The sequence below is a fragment of the Manis javanica genome, chromosome 3 (genome assembly GCF_040802235.1).
Source record: "Manis javanica isolate MJ-LG chromosome 3, MJ_LKY, whole genome shotgun sequence".
Lineage (NCBI taxonomy): Eukaryota > Metazoa > Chordata > Mammalia > Pholidota > Manidae > Manis > Manis javanica.
The window spans coordinates 60,617,932-60,629,717 of NC_133158.1; the positions used below are offsets into that span (position 1 = coordinate 60,617,932).

At 41.7% G+C, this 11,786-nt stretch overlaps 1 protein-coding gene across 2 annotated transcripts in view; it reads left to right on the top strand.

Annotated features, from left to right (window-relative positions):
* Positions 1-11,375, top strand: part of HGD (homogentisate 1,2-dioxygenase) — a 41,453-nt gene extending 30,078 nt beyond the window's left edge. For both annotated transcript variants that reach the window (XM_017651218.2, XM_037013093.2), the window contains 4 exons: positions 1,430-1,534; positions 3,690-3,816; positions 8,283-8,464; positions 11,019-11,375. In XM_017651218.2, coding sequence (XP_017506707.1) covers positions 1,430-1,534; positions 3,690-3,816; positions 8,283-8,464; positions 11,019-11,168 — 564 coding nt within the window. In that variant the 3' untranslated portion in view covers positions 11,169-11,375. The remainder of the gene's footprint in view (positions 1-1,429; positions 1,535-3,689; positions 3,817-8,282; positions 8,465-11,018) is intronic.
* The last annotated feature ends 411 nt before the right edge of the window (positions 11,376-11,786 follow it).

The window sequence follows — 11,786 nt, forward strand, 5'->3', positions numbered from 1 at the left end:
GCAGACAGGGAGGGAATGAATAATTATTGACCGCCTACTGATTGCCAAGGCCAATGTTAAGAACTTCACATATATTATATCCTTTCATCTTTACCATACCACTAAGATACTACAAATAAAGTATTATTTGCTTTATTTGTAGTCATGAAAACAAGCCAGGTAGTGACAAGTAATTTCCAAATGTCACAGTCAATGGCAGAACCAGCATTCAAACCCATATCTGTCTGACTCCAAAGGTCATGCTCTTTGCACTCACCAAGCAATGAAATCCTGGCAATAGGTATGTCTCCATAAATGGTGTGGAAAGCATAATATACAGGCAGGATAATATGTTCTGAAAAGAGAATAGTTGACAAGCAGATTATCTAAGGTTTATATTCACCAATGGCCAACATATTTAAAATTCAAGCAATGACTGATACAAAGCAAGTAGAATTCAGTTAATTAGCTGCACTTGTTTATACCACCAGCCTTATAAACCCAGGAGATTAGCAAAGGCATAGGTAATAATAATAATATAACATGTAATCTATAAAAAAATTAGCATATATTACATCATTTAACATACTGAATACATAATATATTAGCATAAAGTATCATGTAAAAGTAATCCAAAGAACTCTTCTGTTTACCATTATTTGTTTGCTTTATTTTTGTCCATTTGATTTATTGTTATATTTTGCCAAGGTATGTTATTTTCCTTGGACAGCATCTGGAAGGTATGCTAACCAGTAGAAGTTAAATAATGTAGCACTTAAAATTAATCTCTGAGAGTTAATTGTAACCATCATTGATACATTATCATTCATATTCTCTGGGTCAGAGACCATTTGCATAAGAAATTCTGAGGGAGGCTTGTTTAAAATGCAGATCCTTAGATTCTACTCCAGCCTGGCAAAAATGATAACCTCTGGGGATGGGGCATGAAAACCCACATGGAGCTCTTTGAGAACTTCTTGCCCTCCCGCACTCACCAAAACCAGGGACTGTGTCTACCAGAGGCTCCGGGCAGTGACTACCTGGAGAGCAGTCACAGCAAGTGCCTGCCTTCCACACCAGGAATCCCAGATGGTGGCCCAGATTATCTGAGAACTGATGACATCCACAGAGTCTCACAATTGTGTTTAAAATTGTTGAAAAGGCACTACTTGGAGAATGTGCTGTGCTTCTGCTGCACCTGTGATCAGAAGCAGCTGCAGCTTATGAACTGGAGAAATAGGGTTTGTGGCTTAGCAAGGGACAGTCTGAGGGCATGGGAGGCAACCACAAACTGATTCAGGGTTATGCTGCTCCCAAAGGATGGTGTTATTAAATTATGAGAACAAAATCAAATAAAAAGAGACAGTGATGCCAAGTACAAACTGTAGACTCACAGCTATAAAAGCATTTGGTGCCAAGATCCTCCTTTCTTGCTTTTTTTTGTGATCAGGATGTGTCCCCGTTCAATGTTGTGGCCTGGCATGGGAACTATACCCCATACAAGTACAGCTTGAAGAACTTCATGGTCATCAACTCAGTGGCCTTTGACCACGCAGTAAGTCTGCACCATGGAGAAGCCCTGGGGATAGGGCAACCCTTGGGTGGGAGTGGTCCACAGTAGACCCCTGACCTTCAGATTTAACATTCCCAGTGTCACCCTTGGAAGCCTGAGATATTGTCCTTTGACATTGTGCTGACAGGAATTGGGGTCATCTATAGCAAGAGTTCTATAGCTCAGTTCTCCACACAGAGTATTTACAGCAAGTCTCATAGGTAGCTAAAAGCTTAACTCCTTCTTGGAAAATGTATCCCAAAAAGTAAGCCAACTGCTAGTGTTAGTGGTGGAGTGATGAAAGAGGAACATTTCTGGATTTGGAAAGTCCTCTGTTCTGCTCACAAATGCCAAGAGTCTACTTGCTCTGGCTGCCTACTCCACTGCCTCCAGTCCTGGCTGTTTTTAGCAGTGATGAGGCAGACAGCCCTCTTCTAAAGTTCCTCACATGTTCAGTGCTTGAATTTAAACTACAGAAATTCTAAAGTATGAACTCGGTCACATTTATCACTCAATTAGGGGGCTACAGCTAGGTCCCTGGTCTACAGTGCAGGCCCCCAAGGCCCCACATTTGTGATAAAGTGCTTATTCTGAGATCCTGGGGAAAAGTTTGTTTTGCAGCCTAGTTCACAATAGATTAACTTAATCTACAAGCTGGAGGGATAATTAGAGAGAAGCCAGAGACAAAGACAGAAAAATTTCTCTGAACCAGTTCAGCTTATCTCTAGGGGGGACAAAAATACCTTTCTGAAGAGCAACAACTCTTAATAAAACTAAACTAAACAGGAAAAAAAAATGAGGCATCAAGCCCAAAGCAGCATGACAAAGGACCTGAGACACTGATAGAGCTGTATTTTAGTCTCATCACCTTTTCTTTAACAGTTTCAGGTCATTTCTCATGACAGATAAGATGCTGGCTCTCACAGCAATAAGAGTTGGTTTCTCACTTGCATTTACACATGTTCAATCTCCTCTGCCTTGATGCCATAGGTAGTTTTTCAAAATTCAGGTCTGAATATTCTACCCTGCATTAGAAAACCTTTGCAGGCTCCCTGTGGTTTAGGATTAAGTCTGAGCTCTGAAGCGTGGTATCTGTGCTCTTCACCATCTGGCCCTGGACTCATTTTTCAGCACCACCTCTCACCCCTCTCCCTTCTGCCAATGTACTCTGGGCTTTAGCTTTCTTGCCTCCTGACAAAATCCCTGTGCATTTTGATGTCTTCCCTGTTTTCTGGGCTTAAAATGCCTTTTCCTTTCTTTCCTTCCTTCCTTTCTTCTTTTCTTCTCCCCACTCTCCCTCCCTCTCTCTATCTCCTTTCATTTTTCAGGATCTACCTCAAATGTCACCTCCTCTTTAAAGCCTTCTCTGATCCTCCAAAGCAGAGCCACTATCTCTACTCCCTTGGATCTGTATTTATAAAGCTAGATTGCCCTTCGTCCTTTGCAGTGATTAGTTATTCATGCACCCGTGTTATTACTCCTTCAGTCCTCCCCCCTCAGTGTGAAAGGGACAAGGAATAGATCTCAATTGTTAAATCCCAGACCCTTGCATGGCATTTGAAAGCAAACATAATCACTAAACTGAAACTCAATCTTTTCACTGAAGGATTCTAAAGTGCTTTTAAAATCATATTGTGCCCTAATCCATTACTTCTATGCTACCAAACTAGTGATATAAGTGATATATTTTAGACCTGAGAGTCAAACAAGGGTAAGAAAGCAATGGGGTGTCATCTAGAGTCTCTATGATTCTCCCAAAGAGAAGCACATCCTATATCTATACCAAAAATTGGATATTATTCTATTTCCTTTTTAATCCAAACATCCCTCCTGCCACAAGCTCTCTGTGGCACATCCCAGCTCTAGTCACCCCAACCTGAGGGTGGAATGCAGGCACCACTGGGTGGTACTTAGATGAAATGGGGCTCAGCAGGGTGAAGAAGCAGCTCAGAATCCTCTTGGCTGGTGTTAATTCAATTTGCTTCAAGCACAGCAAGAGAGGAAAGTCAGATGAAAGATAACTGCACTTCAGTGACAAGCCTAGACTTCTTATCCTGGCCTGTGTGGTTTGATCAGAAATCAGAATGTGGGGGACACGTGTCACTGCCCAGCCACCTCCCTTCCATCATGTGTTCAGCCTCCCCTTGTGCTTTCACAGGACCCATCCATTTTCACAGTATTGACTGCCAAGTCTGTCCACCCTGGGGTGGCCATCGCTGATTTTGTCATCTTCCCACCTCGATGGGGGGTTGCTGATGGGACCTTCAGGCCTCCTTATTACCACAGTAAGTCTCTCCTTTACCAAGCCACGTTTGGAAACCAAAGAGACAGCAAAGGGGTGAGTGTTACCCATTGGAAACACTTCCATGGTGCTTCTGGACACCCTGCTCTGGCTGGAGTTCAGGATCCTGCCTCCCAAGGTCGAGGGCTGCTCCCCAGACTTCCAGCCACTTAAAGACCATGGCTTCCGCAGGGGGTGATTATGATATGCTGACTCTGAGAAGGAAATACCGTGTAAGGCCTAGAGCCCAGTTCCAGGCAGAAAGGCTAGTTAAATGTGAAGCAAGAATTTTTTTTACATTTCAGATGCTTCTTTTGGGGAGGAGGAACAGTGGGATGCTATTGTTCAGCTTTTTGTATTTGGACCGTTCATTACCTGTGCCTGGTTCAAGAGCCAGTAAAACGTGCCATCTCCAATGATTTTGGTGGAGTAAAGCAGACTGTAGTCCACACTAGGGATGAACCCTATTCTGGAAGCAGTTTCTGCAGAACATTTGTTGCCTAGAACAGAACTTAAATGACCTATTACTTTTATTCTATTAATATTATTATTACTAACGGCCAGGAATTACTGACCATTTTCTAAGGCTCTCTTTCAAGCTCTTTAAAGGTATTAACCTATTTAATCTTCATAACAGTTGTAAGAGATAGGTAGTATCATATCCCCCGCCCTTTTTTTTTTTTCAGAAAATGAAACGGAGACAGGAATGATTAAGTAGCTTGCTCAAGGCCTCACAGCTAGTTAAGTGGTGGAGTCAGGATTTAATTGAAGGTGGTCTGATGCCAGAACAGACACTGGTGACCACTAACTAGCACAGTACCCATACATGATGGGCATCTAATAAATGTGTATTTAACAAGTGAATGCATCACCAAGAATGAATAAGGCATTTCATAGCTGACATGAAGTTGGCATTTTTAATTGTGCTGTATGTAGCACAGCTATAAATTCAGCCTAAAGGTCAAGGTACTATTGCACCTCTTGGAGATTGCATTTTTGTACTTACAGTTCTGGAAAAACTATGAGGTGCATTTCAGCTGGAACATTCTTAAAAACTAACCCCTTTACTTAGTTAACCTCAGGGCCTTCTGCTTATATGAAGCTCCTCTCTCTGTGTGTCAGCTCCCAGGAGCCAGGGCTCAACAGGATAGAACAGTGCACTGAATGGGCCATTTAGGCACTTGCAGAGGGTGTAGAACTAAGGGCCTCAGGATGGGAAGAAGACTACCTCATGGCCAAATTCCAGCCCCACCTTTTTCAGATGACACCATTATGATGGAGAAAAGGAAACAATCAGTTACCACTACAAAGATACCAGGTAGTTTGTGAATAGAGTCATAAGAAACTACATCCTTTCTGAAGATTGTCAAGCCCATCACAGGCCCCAACTTCTCCTCCTCGAAGTTGGTCCCTAGAGGACCTATTATCAAGGAGAGAGAATTGTTCTGGTTTATAGCCTGTACCTCACATGCTAGTCCTAATAATTTGCAATTTCACACAGTTCTCGTATTGAGGTGGCTCTATGTGTCCATAGTGGTTTCCAAATATTAGTATGTGTCAGTGTCACCTACAGGACTGTTAAAATACAGACTCCTAGGTCCCATCCTCAAAATTTCTGCTGCAGTAGGTTCAGGATAAGCCTGAGAATTTGCATTTGTAACAAGCTTCCATGCAATGCTGATGCTACTGTTCTAGGCACCACACTTTAGGAACATTAAAAATAAGAGGCACTGAGGAGTGACTGGTGGTTACCATGCAGGAGGAGCTGGGGTGGGTAAGAGGGATAAAGGGTCACAAAAATATCAATCATAATTAATTTTGTCACAGGGATCCAAGTGCAACATTGAGAATATACCCAATGGTTCTATAACATCTTTTCTATGTTGACAGACAGTAACTGCACTAGTGGGGGTGAGGATTTAATGAGGTGGGTAACTGTTGAACCACTGTGTTGTATACTTGAAACCAATCTAATACTGTGTATCAACTATACTTCAATAAAAAAATACACTTAAAATAAGGTATATAAAAATCTCTTAGAATACTTTTTAAATATTTTATATCTCCAGGGTCCACTGTCAGAGAATTTAATTAGCTGATGTTGAGGTGAAACCTCAGAATCTGCATTTGAAATAGCAAGTCAGGGGATTTTGATGCAGGAGGTATGCAGACCACATGTTGAAAAATCCTGGCCTGGGGCTTGTTCTACCCTCCCTGCCCCTCCACCCCAGGGAGAGAGAGAACAGAGTAGTCTGACTTGGACAAGTCTGCTATTATGCTACAGCTCTCAAACCACTCCTTGATTTTGGTTTGTCATTGAATGTGCCTGAAACAAAGGACCTTGTGAAATGCTTCTTGTAATTTTTAAAAGACTCTCAAGTAAATTTGGCCCAGAATAGATAGACCTCAGAAAGGTATGGTTGCCCTTATTTGGGAAAAACCACAGAACCCCAAGTTAGAAATTATTTTTGCCAATGATATTAAAAATGTTGTTTTAGTAATAATCAAAATCTTTGCTACTTTAATGTGACTTTACAGGAGAAGTGGAGAATTATTTCTATAGAAATATTGCCTCTGGTCATCTTAATGTACCTTAGTTAACTGGATTCAGCATTAAGCAGAAAGGCAAGGTCTACCCTCCCACTGTCCTTTGAAATATGGAAAATGATGTAGCAATGCCATCTCCAAGGTCATTGCTACCTAAATTCATATTCGGATCAAAGCTGAATTCTATATTTCTCTCTTCTTAAAATTAAGCCATGAAAGTGACCCTGAGGATAAATACCAGACTGAGAAGTGTGACAGCATATTTAAGAGATGAGCAGACTGCTTTTAGAATATGACACTGTATGCTTACAGTTGCTCCTCCTCTCTTCTCCTTCATGGAGAAACAAGAAGAGCTACGATCTGAGTCCTACCTTTCCTGCAGGGACCTGAAGCAGCATTTTGTTTATTGGGCAGGATAGGTATGGCTGCTTAGTCAATTACAGAACTATTTTGGCACGTGGTTATATTTCACATGTAAGGAAGAGAGGTAGGGTATTTATCATGTCAAATGTTTGGCTTAGTAAGGGTTGTCAGTGCCTTCTCTCTCTATTGTATATGGTTTACATCCTCAGCACTCTCACAGGACTTAGAGATTTACTTCTCTGTGCTTCATTTTGCCCATGTGTAGAGTGAGTATAGTGCCCAACCCAGCAGGTGACAGAGATTTAACATTACAAAGTGTCCAGCACTATTAAAATAAAAGAGGATGTTATCTATCACTATGAATAACTTTAAACAGGCTACTTCTTATCCATCTTTATCACAGTACTTAGCACAGTGTCTAATTATATATTTGGAATAGATGGATAGGCAGATGTACAGTGCAGGGGATGGACAGATGAACGGATAGATGGATAGATGGATGGAAAGACACTTAAATTTACTCAGGTGTTGTATTTCTTTAATTCTTGCTCTAAATGTGCTACTGTTCTAATGAAGAGCTTTATTTCAATAGAAACGTGAGATTGAAAGTGGGAACATGCTAATTTTTGTCAAAATTTTTTGACTCAAAAAAGCACAACTATGACCACTGCACTTAATTTATATGAAAGCAAATTTCCATTTAACATGGGAGAAATTTCCAGAGTTCTTTATAATAGGTTCCTTTGTTGAGAAGAGAAGAGAGCTTCCATTCTTAGGAGGCATGCAGGCAGAGCCCAGGAGGTAATCTGTCTGGAAAGATACAGAAAACTCTTCTGTTCTAAGTAGAAGTACGAATCCCTTCCAATTTTAGGATTCTATGAGGAGAATGTCAATGGAAATAGAAAAGAATAGATCTGACACATTTTGGAGAATGGAAAAATAAGACGATATTAGATTCAGATCTAGAAGATGGTATTTGCTAGAATATACAGCATTTGTGGAGTATCTTTTACAGACACTAAGATCCTTTCATACAGATAATCATTTGACAATGGACTCCAGGTCCAGGGTTCTTTCCATTACATCATCCTTCACACACACACACATCACTTTAGTTCTCTAGATTGGGAACCAGGAATATGGTGATGCCATGTAATACAATCTGGCTCTTTGGCGAGGGACTCAGATCTGGGAAAGAAGAAAAATGTTGATATGGGGCTTTTAAGCCCTGATGATGGAGTATATCCACTCTTTAGAATGATTTGCATTTTAATTATCATTAAGATTCTTGTCTGGGCCTGATTTTCTTTAGATCCGGCATAATTTCTTTCTTGCAGTGGAATTTAAGATCTCTGATAATCTTCATGGACATGGGGTAGAGCTTTGTCTACTAATGAGTGTTTAGTGCTTTTTTTCCTACCTGTACTCTTCATTAATCCTAAAAAACTTATCAGATTCTCCTATCTTACGAGCATGCTTCAGAAATAATGTTTAAGAGATCTTGGTGTTTTAGGGTCTTGCCTTGGATAATAAAACTAATGTTGTTTTCAACCTTCCCAGGGAACTGTATGAGTGAATTCATGGGACTCATCAAAGGTCACTATGAGGCAAAGCAGGGTGGGTTCCTGCCAGGGGGAGGCAGCCTGCACAGCTCAATGACCCCCCATGGGCCTGATGCCAACTGTTTTGAGAAGGCCAGCAAAGCTGAGCTGGCACCTGAGAGGATTGCTGATGGCACTATGGTAAGCAAGCTAAATGCTAGGCTCTTGTGGCCACTGGGCTCCCCAACCTTGTTGATAGGAGTGGCTGTTTCTTATTTCTCCAAAGTCACAGAGGAGGAATCAGGAGAGGAGAGTGTATGTAATCTTTCTGTGTGTATGTACACACCCAGGTGTGTAGAGTAGGCCCCTGACGTGGTAGAATAGAAAGAGCTTTGGACTTGGGAGTCGGACCTGGGTTCAAATCCTAGCTTCTAGTTCCCGAGTGATGTTGAGCAAGTCACTTAACTTCTCTGTGCTTCATTTTCCCCATGTGTAGAGTGAGTATAGTACCCAACCCAGCAGGTGACAGAGATTTAACATTACAAACTGTCCAGCACTATTAAAATGTAAGGGGATGTTATCTATCACTATTCAAATGTGAGGGGTCTTCCCTTCTCTGTATAAAGCCTTGTTGTGTATACACATTCTGTCTCAGAGTCATCTCCTGCTTTTTTGAAGCAATTCCTAGAGCCATAGTAGCAGGGGATGCAGGATGCTACCTTCAACTGGTTTCTCAAGACAAAGAGGGTCAGGAAGCCATTGCCTCACTCGAGTCAGGGCTTGTGAACAGCAGTTGTCAGCTGTTTTCTCATTTTCTTTTGCTCTCCCTTGGCATGGGATGAAACTGATGGGATTTAAAACCTGTTTTGTATTCCTTCTGTGTCAAGCTGTAAACACTGAGGCTGAAGACAAATGCATTGGCTGCAGTACCTGCTTTTATTTTATTTTTGCATTCTTTGAGGTAGAGTTTATTATCATAATGAGCAATTTTGCTAAATCATATGATGCAAATTTGCTTTACATTTTTAAACAAATGCTTCAATGCTACTTGGTTTTAAAAATCAATAGCACACACCTGCAATAGTCCACACCCAGCCTGAGAACTACCTAAGTTGGGAGCATTATCTGTCTGTCTCTCTCTCTAATGCATTTGCTTTCAGTCGCAATTCCAAAACCTGAGTTGACGGAGCTGATCTGCAGAGGGAGGGTGCAAAAAGTCCCATCTGCTTGACTTTGGCTTTATTTCCCCTTGCAAGTGTCTCTGCAGAGTTTCTGTAGAACCCCTACATCTCTACGAGATGCAGTTTGACAGTCTCAGATAAACTATTGCCTCGGAAGCCTCCTGGAGGTGCACATGCCACTCCATTATCTTTGGTGCCCAGTTTAGATAGTCAGTGCTGCCAGGGAGCAGTGTTCTGAAGCAGTGAGACAGGCTAGGGCTGTTTTTATGAAGAGCAAGACTTCGGGAAACAGCTAGAAACTGGAGCACAAGTGAGAAAAAGCTCTGTGTAGGAAGGTCAGGGGTTGGGAGACCCTGGGTAGCCAGGGAGTACAGACTACATGCTTGGGGAGGGTCCAATACCTTACCCAGACTTTGGGTCTCCCTCACCATTTTCCATTATATAATTTGGACCCAGGACCACCTATACACCTTATCCTTATTCCAATTTGGAATAAATTAACTTTACACAATACTATTTTCATAGCTTTGCTAGAATGGGGTTTTGTTACTCCAGTCAGAGAGCAAGTCTCCTAAGGAGGAGTTATTAAAGAGACAACAATAATGGCCACAATATGGACCCTTAATATTGGCATAGTGCTTCATAATACACAAAGTTCTTCCATATGATCTCATCTAGTCCTCACATCCAGTCTATGATGGAAAGTCAGGTAGGGACAATTATCTCCATTGTTTTAGGCAAAAAGGAGTTAATGTATATAAGACACCAAATATTAATGTGTATTCTAGGGGTTGTGGGACAAGAGAATTTTTATCTTATTTTTGTCCATCTGTTTTCAAAATTTCTAACAATGTGGGCACATTAGGATCACAGAGTTTTGTTTTGTTAAAGCCACAGTGGGTAGGGAAATCAGTAGTCAGTGAAGCTAGAATGTCTAAGATGCACAAAGCATTTGTATATTCTTTCTGTTGCAGACAAAAACCTCCTGAATTCAGACCTTTCTGGAATAAGGCTTTTAAAAGTACTACAGCCATTCCCATCTCCCCTTTTCCTCTTGGTCAGAGTCTTGAAAAAGAAGGGTCAAATCTCAGCTCTGCCACTTCTTGCTACCAATCACTTTGGACAAGTTATTTCCCAGCTCTTGAGCCTTGGTTTCCTCCTCTGTGAAATGGGGATTATGGTCTCCCTCACAAAGATGCACCTACAGTAAGTGATGGCCACTGAGAAGATGACTGTCCCTAGGACTCTCTTGTGCCCTAGACTCTAGCAAAGTTAGCTCCCTGATGCTACAAGGACAATGTGCTGCTTACATGCCCAATTCCATCCTACAGAATTAAACCTGAGGCTCAGAAAAGTTCAGGAAGGGTCTTTTACACGGCACATCACCTGCTTTTAAGGGGTAGGCCAGAGCCAGAACCCAAGGCTTGAGCTAGCTCTGCTCACATGCCAACACACAAAATTTACTATTCAAAGATCCTGCCTACCCACATCTTCTTTCTTGACATCTATCCCTTGACATCTAATCAGATGTGTCTTATTATCTACCTCACCTCTTCTCTCTCATCCCCACACAGGCATTTATGTTTGAGTCTTCCCTAAGTATGGCTGTCACCAAGTGGGGGCTCAAGACCTCTAACTGTTTGGATGAGAACTACTACAAGTGCTGGGAATCTCTCAAGAGCCACTTCACCCCCAATTCCAGGAACCCAGCAGAAGCTAACTGAGACTGGAGCAATGCTATCATAATTGAGAATGGATTTGTGCAGTTTCCTGTAGAATCTCACACTCTTTGGCAATATTGGGGGAGGGGGTTGCTTAAAATGAGAACTCACTTTTTTAAAGTCAAGTAAGTGAGACATTTGTAGAAATGTATTTGGAAAGTTCCATGTCAGCTTAATTACTCAATAAATACTTGCTGGTATTCTGTGGAAGTGGCAACTGGTCATAATCAGGTCTTGATGAAGCATACCTGTAATAGCCAAACTGGGAGTCCATGAGACTGAACCAAGACTAGGGCCCCTTAGCATGTGTGCCTGAGTGCCTTTATTCTAGAAGTGCAAGTCCAGGGCATCAACTACACAAGGCCACAAGACCAAACCACAAGAAAGGAAAGGCCAACATAAGGACCATGAGCTGAGGAGGAAGCCAAGGCCAACATCCCAGGTATCAATCCAGGCAGAGGGAAGCTCAGGGGGTCAGCAATGCTCCAAAGATGCAGTGTCATCCTAAAACAGATGGGTGGCCAGGCCAGCTGACTGACTGTCTTGCCAAAGTATTTCAGCCCTGAACAAGTTCACTATATAGTCAATGAGACCAAAAAAATGACAATGGAACTTTCTTGG